Source organism: Nyctibius grandis, chromosome Z (genome assembly GCF_013368605.1).
Source record: "Nyctibius grandis isolate bNycGra1 chromosome Z, bNycGra1.pri, whole genome shotgun sequence".
Taxonomy (NCBI): Eukaryota; Metazoa; Chordata; class Aves; order Nyctibiiformes; family Nyctibiidae; genus Nyctibius; species Nyctibius grandis.
The window spans coordinates 91,149,128-91,169,304 of record NC_090695.1 but is presented as its reverse complement, the minus strand read 5'-3'; the positions used below and the strand labels follow the sequence as shown (position 1 = coordinate 91,169,304).

Sequence of the window (20,177 nt, the reverse complement as noted above, 5' to 3'; positions counted from 1 at the left end):
ACAGGCTTTAATTGTTCATGTCTAGACAAAATTCAAACCCAGTATTCTGTTCTCATCCTTCACGATTTTTTCAATTAATTACACGATTAATTACAATTAATCATGTTCCTCTCCTGTTCTCTCATGAATTCCATGAATCGTTCTACTCTTTGTTCTCCTCCTAATTTTGAAGCTATCTTCTGGTGTGTTTATCACAAGATCCTTTCTCCCTGTCCCTAACTTTTTCTAGGTTTCTGTTTTTGATCCTAAAAATCAGTTCCAGTTACTGCACTAACCATTTTAATACAAATTATAGCATGTTTATTTTCTCCAAATCCATATGAACAACACATTTCTTATAAAACAAAACTATAATTAGAAACTACATATTTAAGTCAGATAAGGAAACAGAATGTCCAAGTACAAGCACCTGGACAGTAATGGAAAAGAACACAAATATTCAGTTATATGGCAAGCATAAAGAGCTATTGTTTTACTAGTTATTGTTGAAAAGGAGGAAGAAATGAAGTCACAGTGGAAAACTATCATCTGACATAAGCTTGCTTTCCTAAACTTGGTTCCCCAACAGCAGGACATATCTTCATGTAACAACAAAAATCACTTAAGTGTCTTTTTGATAAGATGTGCTCATTTTTACAAAGTTTCTATGCATTAGAAAATAATTGTTTTTATTAGTTTACCATAAAGCAACACACAGATCCATAAAAAATTCATTTTCAGAACAGATACCTTCTCATCTATATACCACTGATGCTCTACAAAATTTCTCAGATTAAAAATAGACAAAGTAACCCTAGATTTGTCCTGAGTTTGAAACTGAAATATTTCTAAGAATTCTCATATTTTTGTATTAAGTGCTGTTTTATTGCCTTCAGAAATATGTAACATCTATCAAGGACTGTAAGATATGCCTTTTTCCTGTTAAAGGATATGTGCTTCCTTTAAAAAAAAAAGGAATCAATATAGATTTCATTAAAAGTGTGATGAATAATATATATGTTCAATCTGTTCTTGGCTAGGTAATGTAAATGCAATGGCACGAATGATGTACAGAGATGTCATGCCATAACGACATGTAAATGAACCATTTTCCTATTTCACCTGTATTAATCACAGATTATAAGTACATATACACACATCTATAAATCAATCAGCTTATAGACACAAAAATCTTGTAAAGACTGAGCAAAAATTGAAATAACTTACAGTTATTAAATGTACAGATTTGGATTTGAAATGCAAGTTTGGGGTGTCCATTCAAGCATGGTAAGCTTTGTGTAATTTTGGCTGTGCCAGGCATGTATAGGCCAGTGGTAAATAGCACACATGTAATTTTTACAAATTGTTCCACAACGTCTGTTATCATATAAACACATGCCTATAACAGGAAGTCAACATCAGTAGTAGGAGAGGTGGTAGACCAAGACGTAAGACGATTAATAACCCACTAGTACCTCAAAGTCCTCCTCACTTTGCTATCTTTTTAATCTATAACACCAAGAGCACAGACTGTATTCCTGAGATGAGTATTATGTAAAAAAAGGGAGATATTTTCATTGTCATTTATATTAATTGCTCTTTATATTATGAAGCTGCAAGTAAGAGAAGGCTCAGCTGCAGGCATAAAAATATAGAGAAGTTTTACATTGGAAAGTGCGGATGACAGGCAGAAAGTAAGAAAGAAATAGAAAAAAATTATTTCCATGGTTGGAGAAAATAGCAGAAATGAGGGAAGACCCCACAACTCCCAGTACCTAATCCATTGGTGGGGGTCTGTGAGTTAGGTTACGATGATACAACGAGCTTTATTTTGCACCAGTTCTAACGCTTTTTTAAGCGTTCCCTATATACAGTGAGGAATGTCTCTCTAGATATGCTTACACACACATACACTGAAAACAAATTTATAAAAATATATGTAGCAAACAATGATTTTTTTAAATGTACAATTTTTATAAGCTCATTAATGCTGAATACCCTGCTTTCCAATTAATGGAATTACAAAGAATGTTAAAAAGCTAAACCTCTATTAGCATGCCAGACCAGCAAAAACAATTCAGTAACGAAGTAAAATTCAAGTTCTTTACGTCACCCTCAAATGAGCGATGCATATTAATCTGAAAGGAAGCCTGTTTCTCTAAAACACAACACTGTTTAGGCTAGATCCAACTGGGTATTTAAGGAGGAGGATTTGTTGTGAATTAGATACTGTCATAATCATCAAGTGTGTATAGTATGCAATCTGTTCTGAATTAGTGGAGAAAACAACATTCAAGACCAGATCCAAAACAACTCATTATATGTTATTTCATATTGTTGTGGTTGGTTTTCTTGCAAAAGACCAAATAAAGAAATACTGTGTACAAAATAAAAGGCTGTAACTTCCTGCCAAAGATTTGAACTGAAAACTAAAAACCAACCTCAAAACACTTTTCCTTCTTTGCTTGATGCAGAAGTTCAGCCATTCCGGGTAAGAGTACTGGAAATATGAAATACTCTAAGTATTCTTGAGGAGAACCTGAGCAAAAGAGTACAGCCTTCACTTCCAGGTAAGCACTTAGATTTCACAAAAAGACAAACATTAGATATCATAAACCAAGTATCAGTCATTTTATCAATACCATCACAGCTTGAACTAAACAGACACATTCAGTTCAGATACAGTCACGGATCTGTCTTCACTTCTCTTCAGCCAAGACGACACAAACTCGAGTAAACATCAAACTAAAGGTGCATCAACACTGCTAACTACAGTGTGCCTCAAAGATGCCAGACTTAGTTTTAAATGAGTAAACTCAGACACCAGAAGCAGTTTAGCCATGGAAATGAAAAGCGGTGTGGGCTAATTTAACCTGACAGAAAGAAAAGTAAATTAGCCTGCACCAAACTCAGTGCTGTTACAGCTAGATCACTTCTGGTATCTATCCTCGCACCCTTTACAATCTCCGGTAACAGAGTTGGTCATAAAACTGAATTTCTAGACAGAAGAAAGAACAAAGGTTATATTTCAGTGGTGCTGTGATTTCTTTCTCATAATTACTTCCTACTTGCCAGATCCTTCAGAAATTTGAGCATGACTCCATATACCCAATTTTTTCACCTTGAGAGGGCTGTCTGGGTCGGCATCTCTCTCATACGTTTGACTGCACTGCCCTTACATGAAGTCTACTTACTGTACCTCCCATGTGCTCATACATGTTGGCATCACAGTTCCGTGCAGAAGAAAGCAGCTGCAGTCAGCATCACCAAAAACCAGCAGTGCTATTGCCCATGCCTAATGACTACATGCTTGCTCAACTGAGACACTCAAGCTCTGTCTCCTTCTCAGCTTTTCCCCACATCTCCAACTTCCCTAACGGGACCCTTCACCATCAACTTGTAAACTGGGTGAGGTGGAGGAGCCTTCTACCCCTTCTACCCCTTCTGATGAAGACACTGCACATGGAGGAACTCAAGTTTCTTGGGCCAGAGGGAACAGGGAGCACAACCCTGTATGAAGCCATAAGAGCACTTCCCTCAGAAAGGTGAACAAAACCAAACCTGTTAGGACCCTAGACAAGCAGGGGTGGCGTATCGGCTGAAGTGCTGTCCTTTATTTAAAGCCAGACTGCCTGCCATTCAGTAACTATTCAGTGTAGTCAGTAAAGGTTAAGTCATAGAAGTGTTCTCTTCTGGCAACACCGCTGAAACACTGAATTTATTCTCTGCTTTATACCATTAATTGGTTCATATACTGCCAGAAAATGTTCATGATTGGAAGGACATTATATATATAAAAGCCAAGGGTAACACTGCTTCTGGCTAGCAACAGGAATTCCTAATGAGCAAGAATGAATGGAAGAGACAAAAAGACAAAAAGGAGGGCTAAAATGCATAATAAAAATACCTTGCTACTTGGTAAATGTTATAAAGTATAGAAATTGATAAAAATGGAAGAACAAAATTTTAGAGCTGTTTCCATTCTAATTTGTAATCAGACGGGCAAAGATAATATTTTGAAAACAGTTTTCAAACTCAATTGTCTATTTAGTCTATTGATCCTGGTTTTGCATTATTAAATTAGAGGAAGAAATGCTTGTCTTTCTCTGATTTAAGTGGCTAAATAAAAAGTCACTTATTCAGAAGAGAACTACCTTAACAGCTAGACAATGCTACTGATTTGTAATGCACCATTTGAGCTCTCTTCCATTGACCAAGTGGCCAAGTTGGCTCCTTGTTTACAGACCAGGGGACTAATCATGCAAATTCCACTTAAGAAAAGGTGTTGTAGCTGTTAACACTTCAAATTCAATTACAAACCCTCGTCAAACGCAAGAAAAATAATCACAGCAGGGTTCAAGATAATATACTCCTACTTACATGTTTTTGGATCAGGTGGTTCTGGAAAGGGGGCTGCCTCGGGTATGGGAAGCAACTGTTGGACAGTATCAGCTGCAGGGGCTGAATAAAATTGTTCCATATGTAATGGCTGCAATATTCCTGCTTCCAAAGACACCTGTCCAAGATAAATGTAACCCATGTAAATACCCCAATCAAACTGTAAAAAATATATAGAAGCCAATTCAACAGGAAAAATTATAAGGTCAGTTAAATAAATATGCAATTATAATTTCTAATCCACATATTAAATTATTTCAGTATTTTCTGAGTACTTCAAAAGAATTACACTTTAAAAAATTCTGCAGTTTCCAGCACAATAAATCATCCAAACCTAACAGAAGGTATATGACTGCTTTTAAGAGAATATGCTGAGATATCACCATTTTAAAAATATTTTAGCCATTGTAAGAAATAGTAATTCTTTGAAAATTAAAACTGGCAACATTTTCTGAATCGAAGCTTATATATTTGTTTCTGCATTGTTCAGAAGTCACCTTTTAAAGAAAACAGACTTTCCTTCTAAACAAAGCACAAACAGACAAATTCAGAGCAGATGAAAATCCAGATGTTAACTTTCCCCACACAGAAACAATTATGGATACCATGAAAAAAGATAGTCCACAATTTTACGTATGGTTTTTAGGAGTGCAGGAACTGCTAGAGTGAGTCGGCAGAACACTCCTAACAGATGCTGAGCTACACCTGTTATAGAAAGGCAGATACATCCTTTCATCCCCAAAAATGCACCACATTACAGTTTGCCAGGAAAACATGTTATGAACACTATGTCATCTGAACAGTTTCACTTTAAAATTCAGTTGTATTTATGAGCTACTGAAAAGCAGGTGGTGGGATCCAGCCACTACCCTTTTAATACATTGCATGTCAATGACCGCAGAGACTCCTGTTTAATATATGCAAGATTCAAAAAATGATCCTTTTAGAAACTAAAAAAAGTGGTTTAACATAAAAAGGTATATTATTTCATTTTGATGCTCAAATATATCAATATATTATGCCCAAGCAGAGTTCACTATTCAAATTTAATAACAGCCTGTAATGAAGCCGGTTTCATTTGGGGAAATAGGATAGGTCTAAACAGACCAACTGTCAGAAAATTTAAACTACAAAGTCTTAAAATAGTTTTAAAATAACAAAGTAACCTAAATAAAGAATAATAAGATAAAACGTCTACAAAAATGCCTAATTTAAATGAAAGTTAACTCTGTATGTGATGCCCAAAAGAATTAATTTTGCTGCTCCTAGAACTGGTGGGGACAAAGATTTAAAGTGGTTTGTCCTTCTTAAGTTTTTCTGTTTGCCAAAAAAATCTTCCTAGACTGAATTTATTTGGTCAAAATTAAGACTTCAAACAACTTTCATCAGGTTTAATTCCACCAATTTCAACAGCCACATCCAAGTGATCTATCACACATGTGAAACTGAGGCGTAACTCCTTCCCCGCGCTTGCTCCCCTCTCCTGTGTATTTATTTCAGTACTCGGTCTGCTTGCAACAGCACCCAAAGGAGATCCTTGCACCCTTCAGAGTCCTGCCTACAAAGCAGAGTCACAGCAAAAAGACAGCGAGATGTACAAACCAAACATAGCTGGTAATCTAATTTTAGGATAGCGCTACCCAAGTTGCTTTAAATAAAAGCAGTGATTTGGAATATTACATTTGTTGATTCACAAAAGTTGTTTGCAAAATGTAGTTTTGCTTTCATTTTATGAATGAATCTACTCTCTGGGTACCTAATTTTCCCATTTAGTTATTTAAAATCTTTTAAAACCAGCCCTATGCAAATTTTTTACTTGAACTATACTCACAGATCCATGTTTTGATTCAGGAATGTCTGGAAATTGAGACTGTTCTGCTTCATACTCTAAAAGTAAAAAGAAGTACAACAGTTATCCAGAAGACTTTAAAAACATATTCATTTTCCTCCTAAACAAACATTACTTTCTAAAGGTACTTATTCTGGTTTGAAATAATAAAAATAAATAACAACAAATATTTGTTTAACATGAAATCTAATGTTTTAAAACAAGTGAGAACTTCAGAGCTTCTTGTCTTGGCTTTAAGTCAAGTCCAAAGTTCTCAGTGATAAAAGAACCCTTTATTTGGAAAAAGATTTTTAACCAAAACAATAATTCCAAATATTTTTATGTAAGTAAAATCAAGATGCTTGCATGGAATTGACCATTGTTTTTTTTTGGTTTTACTAGTATATAATACTGCTTTTCAACTTGAATTGCCCTATAAGCAATGAAATTCCCAGGACATTGCTAAGTATTACTGTCTCCACTTTCAAAAAAAAAAAAAAAAAAGGCAAAAGCAGTATATAGACGAAAAATAAAGGAGGACAATGGACCTGATATGAAAAAAACTTACAGATTACACAACGCAGAAAACTCTTACAGGCAAACCCAGCAGGTTTACCACTCTACCATTGTAATTAGGAGATTTACTGGCACTGCTACTTCCACGTGTAGTACAGATGCCTCAGCTGAGTCATATTAGAATAAACAACTTTATTCCTACATTAAAAATGGTCATTTTAACGCAAAATACCTACTTTAAGGCATTATAAAGTACTAAGTGAGGAGAACCTCATTCAGGCACCGCAGAACTATGGTGCTGGTCTCTCAGGTTCCCGATCAGTCTCAGTGCTCTCAGACTTTGGGAAAAGACCAAGACTTTTGCTATTAGAATCAGACTCTGAGAACAGAAGTTTTGTATTCATTGAACTTGCGTAATAGCAGTAACATTGTCACACCTCTGCTTTCCCAAGGCAACAATCTAACTCCCTTACCAGGATAACCCACAAAGCTGCACCCAGGTGGGGCGCAGGTTACTGCACGGTAAACCAGAGGCCGTGACACTATTGCAATAAGCTGGATACTTGTGGCCCTACTGGCAGCAGAAGCACACACAAAGGTATGTTTCTGTCAGAAGACGATGACAATAAAAAGTAACGTCATGCTCAGGAGCAGAAACGCTTCTGGCCTTGCTCTCAGTGGGGAGAAGGGCGGCTTTTCAGCGCTCTTCTCGAGGCACCTTCTCTGAGGCGCAGCCAAGGCCCCCACAGGCCCGGCCTGGCGCCCCGGCCCCACGGCACTGCTGTGGGGACGGGCAGGAGCCCGCCGCCGGCCTTGGCCCAGGCAGCAGCGAGGAGCGGCCTTGAGGAGCCCCGAGCGGCCGAGGCGGCGGGGGAGCCGCTCCCACCTGCGCACACCCGCTCCCAGAGGCCCGCCGGCCGCCCGCCCTCCGCCATGCCGCGCCGCGTCGCCGTGGCGACCGCTCAGCCAGTCCCCGTCAGGGGCGGCCGCGGCCGCGTTCCCCTTCCGGGGCGGCGGGGCGGGGCGGCGCGGGGCGGCGGGCGCTGCACGTGGGCCGCAGCAGGTAAGCGGCGGCGGGGCGGCCCGGGGGTACGGGGCGGCTCAGGCCACGGCCTGCGCGGCGGGGCCGCTCCCGGAGCTCCCTCATGGGCGGCCGAGCCGAGCTGGGCGGTGTCCGCTCCTTCCGTCTAACGGGGGCAGAACCGGAGCGGGATGTGGGGCCACCGCCCCCCCCGCCTCGCTGCGTGGGTCCCCTGATATCGGGTTCAGCCGGCGGGCCCGGCTCCGTCCCAGGGCGCAGGGGGTGCCTGAGGGCCTGGGCAGCCCCGGGCCCGTCAGCCCGTCTCCCCGGGGGCACAGGGCAGGAGCGGGCGGCGGCGGTCACACAGGTCTGCTGGCCTTGTGTGGAAGCCCTGACATGCGTGCAGGAGGTATAGTACAGCATACTGGGATTGTTTTTAAAGGATTTTGACAGAGTGCCTTAGAACAGGCACTTAAAGAAATCCTGTGGATTCGTTATTGATTAAAAGATGGGAAACCAAGTAGGAATAAATAGGTTTCTCAGCAAAGACAGGGAGTGTCACCAGGTGCTTCTCTGCTGTAACCTGCTCAGAGGCACACGTGTCCCGAGAAACCAAACGGATAGCAAGGATGAGAAATCACAGACAGAAGCAAATTCAAGGTAATAACTAAGATGCCTTGAGAGGACCTTGTAATGCCAAGTGGGCAATAAAGTGATGGGAAGTTCAGTGTTAAATAAGTGAAAAGTCGTACATATGTGGAAAACCACCTTAACTATACATATATATAAATCAATAACTACATGCTTTGTCATTTTGGAAAGATTTTTAGAGGGTAGATATTTCTGTGAAAATGTCATGCTCAGCAGCTGTCAAAAAGACAAACAAAAAGTTACAAACTAACTAGGACAGCACTAAAGAACAAGACAAAAGATCACCCCTTGACCACTCCTGTAGGCTGCATTTTCAGTGCTGCATGCAGATCTGGTTCCCTCCATCATGGAAAGCAGACTGTGAAATTGGAAAAAGAGTGCTGGGTACAATGAGAGATATGGAATGGTTTCATAATAAAGGAAGAGCACAAAGACTAGGACTTGCATCATCTTGTTGAAGCAGTGCACTAACATGTTCATTTCATTTTTTAGAATGGTAATAAAGAAAAAGATAAAGGAAGTTCATGAGGAACCTCTACAGAAAAAGAAAAAGGTGAAAAGCAGTAGGAGCCAGACTATCATTAAAATTGAGGATGATGTTCAAACTGTCATTAAAATTGAGGATGATGACCTGCTTGAGACAAAAACAAAGGTAAGGAAAAAGAAAAAATTAAAAGAAGATGAATGTTTAGACCAATTAGAACTGAAGAAGAAGAAGAAAAACAAGAAAAAGAAAGTTGGCTCTGAATTACTGAAAGAAGCACATTCAGAAAGCTTTGTGAATGTAGGTGGCCATCTGGATTCAGAACCTCAAGAAGAATCAAAGGAACAAATTAAAATTCTCAAAAAGAAGAAAAGAAAAGTCCAATATCATTGCTCCTTATCATTGGAGAATAATCAAAGTAGTGATGTGGAGCTTTCCATGATGTACCATCATACAGACGGTACTAAGGAAAATGAATTTGCTTTTAAAAAAAGCAGAAAGAATATTGCTTTGAATTTGGAATTGGATGGTGAAGTAATTAAGAGAAAAAAAAAGAAAGGCATTTTTTCTTTTTCATTAGAGGGCATCCAGGACAGTGAACATAAACAGTCTGAAAGAGTTTGTAAAAGCCCACACAAATACATTTCACAAGAAAAACCTTTTATGGGTGAAAACCACGGAACAGGTATTATCCAGAATGATGGGGAGAGTTATGTGAGAAGAAAGAAGAGGAAGAAAAAGAAAGATAAATCTGACTCCTTTTTACCACTAATAGATAGTCAGGACAACATCTGTGAAGTTCCTGATAGCCCCATTGCATTAAGTGACTTCAGAAAAAGGCAAAGAAAGAATTCCCAGGAAATTACATTGATAAACAGAGAGGAAGAGGACACTACTGAGAACGCTGGAAGTATCAGAGAGACCAAGAGGAAGAAGAAGAGAAGCAAAGATGTTTCTTCCTTAACACGTGAAGATAATCAAGACTACAGTCACAGAGTTCCTGATAAGCATCTCCCAGCACAGCAAGAAGTTGAGTCTGAGGAAGAAGAGCTTTCTGGAAAAAAAAGCAGGAAGAATACCAAGGATAATAATGAAGTCATCAAGAAGAAAAAGAAAAAGAAAAAGAAGATTCAGAAAGAGGAGGAGGAAACAACATATTCAAAAGTTTCTTTAAACAATGACAGTGCATCTAAAAGCCAAAAAAAACCCCTACTACTAGAAAGCAATAAAAAGAGCAAAGAGAGTGAAATGAAGCGAGCTGAATGTGTCACAGGAGACATTGTAGCTAGGGTATTATGCAATAGTAATCATATGCTCTGTGACAGAAAAAGGAAAAAAAGAAAAAAAGAAGTACCACGGGACTTTGCTGAAGAACCAGGTTCAAAAGCAAATACAAAAAAGAAAAAGATCAAAAGAGAAGACATGGGAAATGAGGCACTGGTAAGTTGTAAGAAGAGGGTATTTCTGCACCCTCCTGCTAAGGAATTGAAAGCTTTTCAGGTAGACCGTTTCCTATTTTGCAGGCTGTTCTGCCTGTTCCGACCCTTAGGTTACATTTAGGTCAACAGGGGCCTCCTCTGGGTTTTGAGAAGCAGGATCAGCTGATCTATTGATTTCAGCACATTATAGTTGTGAAACATGGGAAAATATTTTTTAATGCCTACTGCTGTAGTCATCTAGTGTTTCAATTGTGAAAATGTAAATATTACAACTAACAGCAAGTATTGTCACAAAAAGAAAACTAGTATGTACAGTCATAAATGTTCTTCTATCCCTCGTTCAGTTGCTCTTAGCAAAGCAGCAACACTCCTATAAAACAGGATTTTAATACCACGTCATTTAACCTGAGCAGGTTGGTAACATTCGCAGCACAAGTGCCTCTAACTGTGTTTGTTAGACTTACCCTCAGGCTTTTGCTGCTGTTGCTGCTGGAATTGCGTAGTGTTAGAAACAAGGGGGAAATTTAGCCAGAACCTGTTGTCTAACTTGGACAAAACTTTACAGAAAATCTTAAGTGTAGTCTAGGCCTAGAGCATTGATGTATAAATTCTGATAGAAAAATACTAGAGAACAACCTAAACATAAATTCTTAATTTAAAAAAAACCAAATCTATGCATGAAAAGAAATAGATACAAGAGCTCTGTAAATTATAATTGAAGGTAACTGGAATTGTATCCAGACTGACTGTTAAAGGAAATCCCATCCCAGAGTCTTGCAGCACTGCCATTTCTGGGGTGAAACAAACATGGAGAGGAACTGATGAAAAATTTGAAATAGAGAGGTTTCTTCTTTGCAATTTTTTTCCCAAAAAGTAGACTATTAAGATCTGGGTTTATTGCTTTTTTTAAAAAAAATTTCTTTTTTTTTTTTTTTATCTGATTAGGGTCATATTTGTAAAGCTATTTAAGTGCCTAAAGTTAGTACCTACATGCCTACCCTCTGTTGTTATCATTGGGAATTAAGCTGTGAGATGCTCAGAAATTCAATAGGTATCCACCTGTATTTTTAGCTGCTTAAACAACTTTGAAAACATCTCATTGTAAGTCATTAGGAGCTTGTTTTTATTTTCATAGGTAATGGGAAACTGCACTCCAGTTGTTTTTTATCAAGAACTTCGAATGCTTGGCTTGTTTAAAAGTCAAGCACTAGTTATAAAGCATCATTGAAGATTTTTGTAAACGAGGGACAGAGCGGGCCATAGCGCTAGCTGCCTCAAGCACGCTTCGTGGTGTGTTTTGCTTTGTTATGCACTCATATATGCAGTTTCTTCATGTTCTGTGGAAACCTGGCAGCTTTCTGGGGTCTAGTGCTAATAATTAAATATAGATTTATATAAGCAGGTTCTTCAGCCTTCATGGAGACCCAGATACAGGCTTTTCCCACAAAGGTTTGTGTTGGAAGAGCATATGCTTATCGGTCATTAGGTGAGCAGATGTTTGGGGCTTCTTACTTGACCTCTCAAAGGACAAGGTGGTTTTATTGTTGGGATATATTTTCTAATTAAATTGACATTGCCTTTTTGAGACTGTTAGACATTATTTGGATTCTTGCAGCTGCTCATATTCTGTGGAGGCAAGATAAGCCTGTCAATGACAAGTAAACTTGCATGACCAATTACAATGGAAAACACAGCAAATACCTTGCAAACATTTATGAGGAGGGTGTAAGGTGATGCATGTTTTGTTTCTCTTTCCCATATTCAGCTCTGTCCTTTAATAATAAGAAGTACTTTAGAGAAATTCTCCTGAAGATTGAGAAGTCTGGGTAAATCAGTTCTAGAGAAATCTAGTTCCTGCCCGGCCAAAAGACATTGCTGTAATAAATGGCTGATAATGTCGGTCTTGCATTTAACCGTGCCATAGTCCTGAACGATTTTCTAGTCTACAGTGTGTCACACACACTGCTGTATGCCTTGAAAAATCCCCTCTTGGGCTTGTGCACCAAGGAAAAGAATAAGTTTTTAAAGACAATGTGGAGTTAATATCAATGATGATTGATATTTTTCCCATTGGATGCCATTACAGTCAACTTGGGCAGAGAGAGGAGCGAGGACTCGGTTTACTTCTTTAAATTGTTTACCTGCAGATAGCATAATCCTACCGTATGTGAATGTGCTCCCCTTCCATGAAGCTGGGGGAAGACTGGACACCTCCAGGGTGGGTAATTTTTGCCACGCAGTAGTCTTCAGTAGGTCAGCGACATGCTGTGAATTCGCAGAGATGGGGATGCACCCTTCCTCCTTTCTTATCTGCCACTTAACCTTCCAGCTAAAAAAAAAAGTTGCAGCTGTTTGCAGAATCCTGTCATGACAGTTTTCCTGCTTGTTTTAATAGATCTGAAAAGACAGTACCAGGCCATCTAGAAGTAAATTTGGGGTTTTTTGGGGGGAGAGTATGTTTTTTGCTTTTCATCCAAGAGAATGAGCTCTCATTGCAGACAGTGTTTTCACATTTTTAATGGTGTATATACTTGTGTGTGTGTGAAATCAATATATAAAAAGTAGCTTTGGAAAACTAGGTAAATCATGCATGGCTTTAAATAAAACTGTAAACCCTCAGAAAAGTAACAGCAGCTTCTGCTGACAGAATTATGTTACAAATCCTTTCCTTGTCTTAGTGTTCCCTGGCTATGTCATGCTTGGATTGCTATGTTAGCTGTATCAATAGATCTTCCCTTTGGCCACCTTTTACAGGCTGGTCTAAAGCTTATGGCTGTAATTTACCACTGTCCTGGACGTACTACTTATCCTGTTACACTGGATGCCCAAAAATCTTACCCTTATTACAAATTTGGAAAAGAAAGGCTGAGGGCAATGATCTAGAAACACCAGTCAATGGGAGCAAAAGCTGCTGAAGGGCTGCACTTTGTGGAAGAGTTACCAGTATCTGACTGCTTGTGGACTCTGCCACTGATTTACCCCCTGCCATCCTGCCCATCCATTCCTGCCGTAGCTGCTCTGTCTCCACATCATCTCCCTGCTCCTCGCTCTCAAACATGGAGCTAACGTGCTGTTTGTTGCCATTGTAGGAGACACTCTATGTATGTGTTACACTTCTTCTCGTGCTCTTTCCAGACTTGAAGCTCCTTGGTGACCATCATCTACTCTGCATTTGTACAAGACAGAGCACAATGCAGCTATTTCTTGATTATTTTTTTTGGTTGGTTGGTTGGTTGGGTTTTTTAAGTGGGTAGTGGGATCAACATGCTTCAAGCTTGTCCTGTGCATTCAGAGGGGCCATTATCTTACCACCATTTTTAAAATTTCTTTTTTCTTTAATTTCACTTTTTCTGTCTCCTATTTCAAGTATAAATTTCAACTTTTATGAAAATGTTTAATTTGAAACAACCCTGCCTGCAAACATTACTGTAAGTGCCATTGATGTTGGCAGGTCCATTTTAATGTGTGAATTTAAAAAATCCCTTATTGACTTTGTTAACAAAGGATAATATCTCCTCAAATTTCTGTTGTGCAAACCTTGGGGAGAAAATCTGTCCAAAGAAATGCACAGGTTTAATTGGCATTTCCAGCTTAGATCTGACTATTTCTTCTTGCCCCAAAATAGTAGTACTGTATTGCTTAGTGTTTTTACTACTTTTGTGGTCAGAGCTGGGTAAATTCTAATTAATCAGAATGGATAAAAATATTCATGCAAGCTTTTTCCTGTTTTACAGGAGCATGTGGATGATGTAACTATTGTGCAGGAAAAAAAAGGAAACTGTGATGAAGTTAACATAGACAAGGTATGCTTTCTCTTAACTGTGTAAGACTTAAAGCAAGTCAGCATTTAAGGTATCCATAGAATTTGTAACGAAAAAACTGCTTCATTGCTCCTCTATGCCAAGATTTCTCTAAATAGAGCTCTGCTTAAAATGTGCTTTACCTTCCATGGGTTAAGTCCAAAATGTACAGCTCCAGTCAACGTCAGAAGCTTCTAAGTAGCTTATTAGGTTAAATACAGGTTTCTTTGCCTCTCATCAATGTTGGCAGTTTCAGTGTAGCTGTTCCCTGCAGTTAGGAGATTAAACATACCTGATACAGCAAAATGTTCGTTTAAAATGCTCCTAGGAAAATCATACTTCTCAAGTTGAGTGTGTAAAAGGATCACATGCAACTTTTTAATTATCCTTGCAAAATTCTGAAGATAACTAATTATTTTATTCTTCTGTTATCTTTTCACTGTGAATTAACTGTCATAGTGTCTTGTGCCATTTTTTCTGCATGCTAGGTGAGGCGGCAGGCTCTGCAAGAAGAAATCGATAGAGAATCTGGCAAAACTAAGGTTTTCGGTCCCAAAGTGGAACGGGTATGTATGAATTTAGACCTTGATCTGATGGAAATACTGTGTCCCAGAGCAAGTTCCTGAAAAAAAGCACTGCATTCTCTTTTGTATGTAGCTCAGGTACATGGCTTGGCACAACAGTCTTCCTTCTGACTGTAAATTTAAGGTCATGCTATAGAACAAGTTAGCACAATCCCGAGAGAGTCTGGGAGCCAACCAGTGAACTCCAACAGCAGCTGGCATTGTACAGAGCTCTAATTCCCATCATCAATCCTCAAAAACAACATTGTCTCTGGCTCCTCTGGAGAATGAGCCATGGCTCATTCAAATTGCTACAGAAGCATTTTCTGCTTACTGTGAAATAGAAATAATTCTAGGCTATGGATATAGCAGTCACTGAATTGTATCTGAATTGTTATCTGGAAGACTGCAGACATTCAGAAGTGGGTGAACATGGAGAGGTAAAAGGGATGACAACTGATAATGCATGTGTGTGATATCCTCTCCTAACTTCTACATCTTTTCTCCACCTCTGGAAGATGATTCTTTATTCTTTGCTTTTGCATCCTACTCAGCCTGCCTCCTGACAGGTCTACAGGAAGGTAGTGGAAACTGTTGCAGTGGTGTTTAACAAGTAAAAAGATTCATGAGGAGAGAAAGTTCTGCTAGTAATTCGGGATTCTTAGCTGTTTTGCAAGACTGCCAGTATGCCTAGAAAGTTGGAATATACCTCAAACAAATGCCAGAAACAACTCCTGTAGGTTTTTACATAGTGGGAGGCAGACTGCAATAGCTCTGGAACTGCAACTATCTAAATCTCTGAAGTCATTGAGAAAAATTACATCCTTGGCAGGGGATCTCAGTTCTTTGGTGCTGGTCTGTCTCTGTTTAGTAGTATGCAGAAGAATAGAAGCTATGAAAACTAATTCATCAGCTTCACAAAGAGTGAGCTGGAAATGCTGTAGCAAAAGCTATGCGTAGTGCCTGCCAGCAATACACTTAAAAAAAATTACAGGGTTTGACAAGCCATAATTATTTTTGCATCTGTGCAGATGTCTCCCATTCCAAAGGGAGGACATACATATATATGTATGTGTGCATGTGTCTGTCACAGACCTGGGCTTATACAGCAACTGTCTTTGAGCAAGGTAAAAATACTAAAGTATTATGGATTGCTTTTCTTTTAATAGCAGGTGTTCTGGCCTGTGATCGTGAATGATACTCCAGCCTTGCATTTTTTTTAACTTAAAAAACCTGCTACAGCTTGCCTGCAATATTGTGTAGCATGCTGTGTGTCATGTTGGCTGTCTAGTGGAGAATGACTGTTTCATGCAAGGTACAACTGTTCAGTTGGAAGGATTCAGGCTTATGTAAACATACCACTAAATTCATATTTTCTCCTTTGATGTAGCCAGCTCAGTCTATTTAATTAATGATCATTCTTCCATTTAATATCACCCCCAATGTTAAAGAAAAAATTGGGAGTAGCAGTCCTGCCAAAAATAGTTATAAACGACTGCATAGCTCCTAGCTATAGCTCAGGAGTCAAGTAAGATCCTTAGATAATGAAACCTGTTTGTAGATAAGCCAAAAGTTCATAAACTTTGTAAATCATACGATGTATTTTCAGTTATCCACAAACGGTTGAATTCTGATTTTACTTGGACATTACTTATATTCTCAGAAGGGAGCCAGTATCTGCAGACAAAAGAAAAATCCTGAAGGAATGACCTAGTTCAAAGAATACAGTGAAGGGCAGAACTAAGGAATGGCAAACTGCGAGGGAGGGGAGGCTTTAAGAGTACTATATTTAGTCCTGTTGGATAAGGGTATGCCCTCAGTCTTTGCACCCTTGCAATATTAGTGGTAATTAGTGGGATGAGAATGCAAATGTTACTTAAAGCATATGAGCCCAATTGAACGCTGTCTCCAAAACTAACAACAAAGTACTGCTGAAAACAACAGCTACCTAACTAGGCAGTAGGAAAATGAAAAGGTAACTGTACGAAGTGACAGAGTGAAAGAGGATTCAGTCTGACAATTGTCTTGGAATAAGAGAAATGATTGGGCAATGTCTGGCTCTTTGAGCTAGGTAAATATTATCCAGAGAGCAGAAAAGTCAAGATTCCTCTGAAAGTGCATTAAATCCTATCTCCAGGTTAAATGAGCTGAAATGCTAATGAAGATGCACTCATGCAGGGTTATGTCATTCTTTTATCACGTCCTTCAAGAGCTGCTACCCGTGGAATGAGTGCTTCCCAGCTTTGTCAGCCCTGTCAGGTTTTTGTAGCTGGTTCTGTTCTCATGGTACACAGCCAGAAATTGTCTTCCTTGGTCTTGGTATTATTTAATTTTAGTGTTAACCTTGTTTTGCTTCACAGGATACAAGGTTTGGCCAGTGGAGTACAGCTGCTTTTCAAAGTTCTGAGGAAGAAATGAAGTTTTTTAGACTGATGGGTGGCTTTAAAAAGGGCTCTGTGCCTATCCAAAATCTCTCAGCAACTACAAACAAACCGAACATGGCTCTGAACAGGGAAGGGGAGGAGAAGTTACAGCAGGCTCTGAAGATGGAATTCGATAAAGCAATGGACTTGAAGCAACATAGAGGAATTGGTCTTGGATTTCAACCTGCTGCCAACAAAAAAGTATACATAAACAAATATACATCTAGATCTATAAAATTTGAAGATTAAAAACTCTGAAGTAATAGAAGGAATGAAAATTCAGCAGGCAAATTTCTTTTCACTTTCTACATCTTTTTACTTGAAATAAAATACAAAATGTTTAAGAAGTTTGATTTTTGAGGCACTTTAGTACAAGTTTTCAACTCCATACGCCAGATTATGCAGAGCTGGGTCCTCACTTCAGCTAAAGAGTAAGTTTTTGAAACCTTTACAGTGTTTTCTACAAGAAAGGCAAGAGACAGCGTCCTTCAAAGACTGAAGGTATGTGGGCAATGCCTGCAACAAGTTGCAACTTAGTAATTTTTCTTTAAATGCTGATTTCATAAATATGTTTTAGCTACATCTTAGTGATTCAAAAGGATTTTAGTGTTCTGTAAAATTTTCACATTTTTACACTCAGTGAGTGGTACAAAGTGATGGGTTTTACTTTGAAGAAACACTACTGGTATGCCTACAAATTAGATGAGGGGAGACTCAACTCAGAAAGCAGTTTCTTAAATATTAGCATCTTCATTATAATAATGAATAGTGTTGAACAACCTCTGTATTTTAACTATGCTCTCACAGTTGGATTTTCAAGCAGCAGCTGTTATCTGTCAATGAAGGTAAATGCTTTCTGGATAGCAGCACCAAATACATGGATCTAGACTTCCTAAATTATAGAAAGCAAAGTAATTTTAATAATGTGCTTATTGGGTTCAGTCTGAATGAAACTTCTAACCTGGGGATTTTCATACAACCTGCACATTCACTGGCTTTTTAATAAGAGTACAAAATATGAGACTGCATTTGTGTATATCACGTTCAGAATTCAACGGTCCAAAGCAGTCTATCAGTGTCTTGCTTGAAGTTATAAAAAAAAAGTGAAAAACTGTTATGTATTTTATTACTGGCTGTGCCATTTGTCATGAGAGACAGTGTTGTTAAGTTTTAGTGTAGCTCTGGTACTTCAGCAGAACAAGGTGACCATCTCTTATGTCTATGCCTGCTGTCGTGTAATAGTGGCCGACTTGAAGGGGAACCCCAGTCCCCCAGAATTAGGTTACTATCTCTACTTAACCCAGCTCACTGTTTTTCTGCCAAATTACCTCTCCTTTTTGACAAGATCATGCCAACTGATGTACTAAATTTCTTGCTCTTTTAAGGCAACGTCACTTTCCACAGTAGTCTTTTCCAGTGGACCACTCTACCTGAAAGCAGCTGGCTCCAGCAGAAAATATACTTAACAAAAGTTGGTTCCAGTGCATTTTGGGCAACTGCTGAGGGGAAGTGAAAATTATGCAGAGGCTCAAGCTTAAGGGGTTGCCATGAATCCATTCCTGTACCTGGCAAGAGGGAGATGCTGAGCCACTTCCTGCAGGGTCTGAACTTGTCTTTGAGGAAACCATTTCCTTTTAAGTCTCATTTAAAACCACTGCTGCCTCAGGGTGAGTCTGTTCCACCATTGCTCTCAAAGCTCAGCAACTGCCTTCAGCTGGCCTTTCCAGGCTTCAGCTGTTGCTTTACATAAATTCAGGTAGTGGAGATGCTGTTTTCTCTTCTGATTTAAGACAAATGCTGAGTCCAGGCACTGTGCTACTTGCCTGGCAAAAAAAATGAGTTAAAATAAAGGAACAGATAGGAAAATGTCGACTAGTGACTTAATTTAGGAGGAGAGGGACAGGATGCACAGCTTTCTGCTGCAGAGCCAAGACTGTATATCAGTGTATTGCTCGACTATAGCTTTGTGAATGGTCTGGCATCTTGCTCTTGATAATACTATGCACATGAAAATGTCGTAGTTTGAAAAACAAGACGCATACCTGGGGAAAAAACTGACAGCATTCTTCAAGCAGTCAGACTTGGTCTGGCCTGTATATTTTCTATATACAGAAGAGGAGGTCTATAGTAAGTAAAATTTTGCTCTAACATGGAAGTAAGCCAAAAGCAGTTTATTAGAGTGGCTGTGTTAAGCTTCTAAGCTAGATGTTTAGAGTTTGCTCCTGATAACTAACCAGAGCTTTCTGCCTGTCATTGAGCTATTTTTGCACTAATAAAAACGGTACTAAAAACATTTGAAAGCATTTCTCATGGTGGTCTTGCATCAATAAAGAAACCAAAGTTATATTGTGCTCAAAAGGCAGCAGGCACAAATTGGTGCCTGCATGGGGAAGAGGAACGGTTGGGACGTTTGTAAGCCTGCCGTAAGAGTTTCCATTTTGCAGAATCTGGAACAACTCCACGCTGGGTTTAGAGCAGCACATTTGCCCCTGGAGGGCAATTTCTGCCATACCACAGCTGCGTAGTGTGACCCACTTGGCGGTTTAGGGAGCTCAGAGTTTAATCCCACTTACCCAGTTCGTGGTTTATGTTTCCAAGCCCAACAGGAAGAATCATCTACGTGCTGTTGCGAGTTGTTTTGTGCGGCTGCAGCAAGAAGGAAAGCTAAATTAAAGTGGGACATGATAACATGTGCAGTACTATAATTTCATTATCTGTGTGCACTTTATACAGATTTAAGGAAAGTCAGTATAATTAGAACAGCTAGGTACTAAAGGTTGGAAAGGTTCTGTATCAAGTTGATACCACTTCATAATTATCTTGTATCCCTGCAATTTTACTCTGCTTACATATATAGTCTGTACCAGGACCAAAGGGTCCTAGTTCAGTTCTTCACAGCCTTAGCACAAAATACGTATTTTAGATGTACCCTGCTTCAATAACCACTGAGGAGATGAAAAACATGCAACAAGAATGGCTTAATAATTTGGGTGGTATTTATTATCAACTCGCTAACTCCTTAAGTATATGGTTCTAGCAAAACAGATTACTTGTTTACCCTTAACAAAATAAAAC

General features: G+C 39.1%; 2 protein-coding genes across 4 annotated transcripts in view; one reads left to right on the top strand and one right to left on the bottom strand.

Moving 5' to 3' along the window:
- Nucleotides 1–7,656, bottom strand: part of IQCK (IQ motif containing K) — a 39,676-nt gene extending 32,020 nt beyond the window's left edge. Inside the window, exons 1-4 of the mRNA XM_068423951.1 lie at nt 7,608–7,656; nt 6,209–6,264; nt 4,360–4,495; nt 2,421–2,518 (exon numbers count right to left, since the gene is read on the bottom strand). Of these exons, the coding sequence (XP_068280052.1) occupies nt 2,421–2,518; nt 4,360–4,495; nt 6,209–6,264; nt 7,608–7,656 (339 nt within the window). The remainder of the gene's footprint in view (nt 1–2,420; nt 2,519–4,359; nt 4,496–6,208; nt 6,265–7,607) is intronic.
- Nucleotides 7,657–7,702: 46 nt separating this feature from the next.
- KNOP1 (lysine rich nucleolar protein 1) lies at nt 7,703–19,405 on the top strand. Of its 3 annotated transcripts, none has more exons than XM_068423915.1 (5): nt 7,703–7,784; nt 8,886–10,317; nt 14,051–14,119; nt 14,605–14,682; nt 17,040–19,405. In XM_068423915.1, the coding sequence occupies exons 2-5, from the start codon at nt 8,887–8,889 to the stop codon at nt 17,349–17,351; spliced, it is 1,890 nt and encodes a 629-aa protein (XP_068280016.1). In that variant the 5' UTR covers nt 7,703–7,784; nt 8,886; the 3' UTR covers nt 17,352–19,405. The 3 variants fall into 3 exon arrangements, with proteins under 3 accessions (XP_068280016.1, XP_068280017.1, XP_068280015.1); XM_068423916.1 differs by lacking the exon at nt 7,703–7,784 and adding an exon at nt 8,044–8,151; XM_068423914.1 differs by lacking the exon at nt 7,703–7,784 and adding an exon at nt 8,199–8,402.
- Nucleotides 19,406–20,177: the final 772 nt, after the last annotated feature.

What these genes read in the sequence shown, in the direction of transcription:
- KNOP1 (XM_068423914.1), top strand. Translation starts at nt 8,251, where the DNA reads ATGGGAAACCAAGTAGGAATAAATAGGTTTCTCAGCAAAGACAGGGAG. An exon ending in CAGACAGAAGCAAATTCAAG is followed by an intron (nt 8,403 to 8,885) that starts GTAATAACTAAG and finishes TTCATTTTTTAG; the next exon opens with AATGGTAATAAAGAAAAAGA. An exon ending in ATGAAGTTAACATAGACAAG is followed by an intron (nt 14,120 to 14,604) that starts GTATGCTTTCTC and finishes TCTGCATGCTAG; the next exon opens with GTGAGGCGGCAGGCTCTGCA.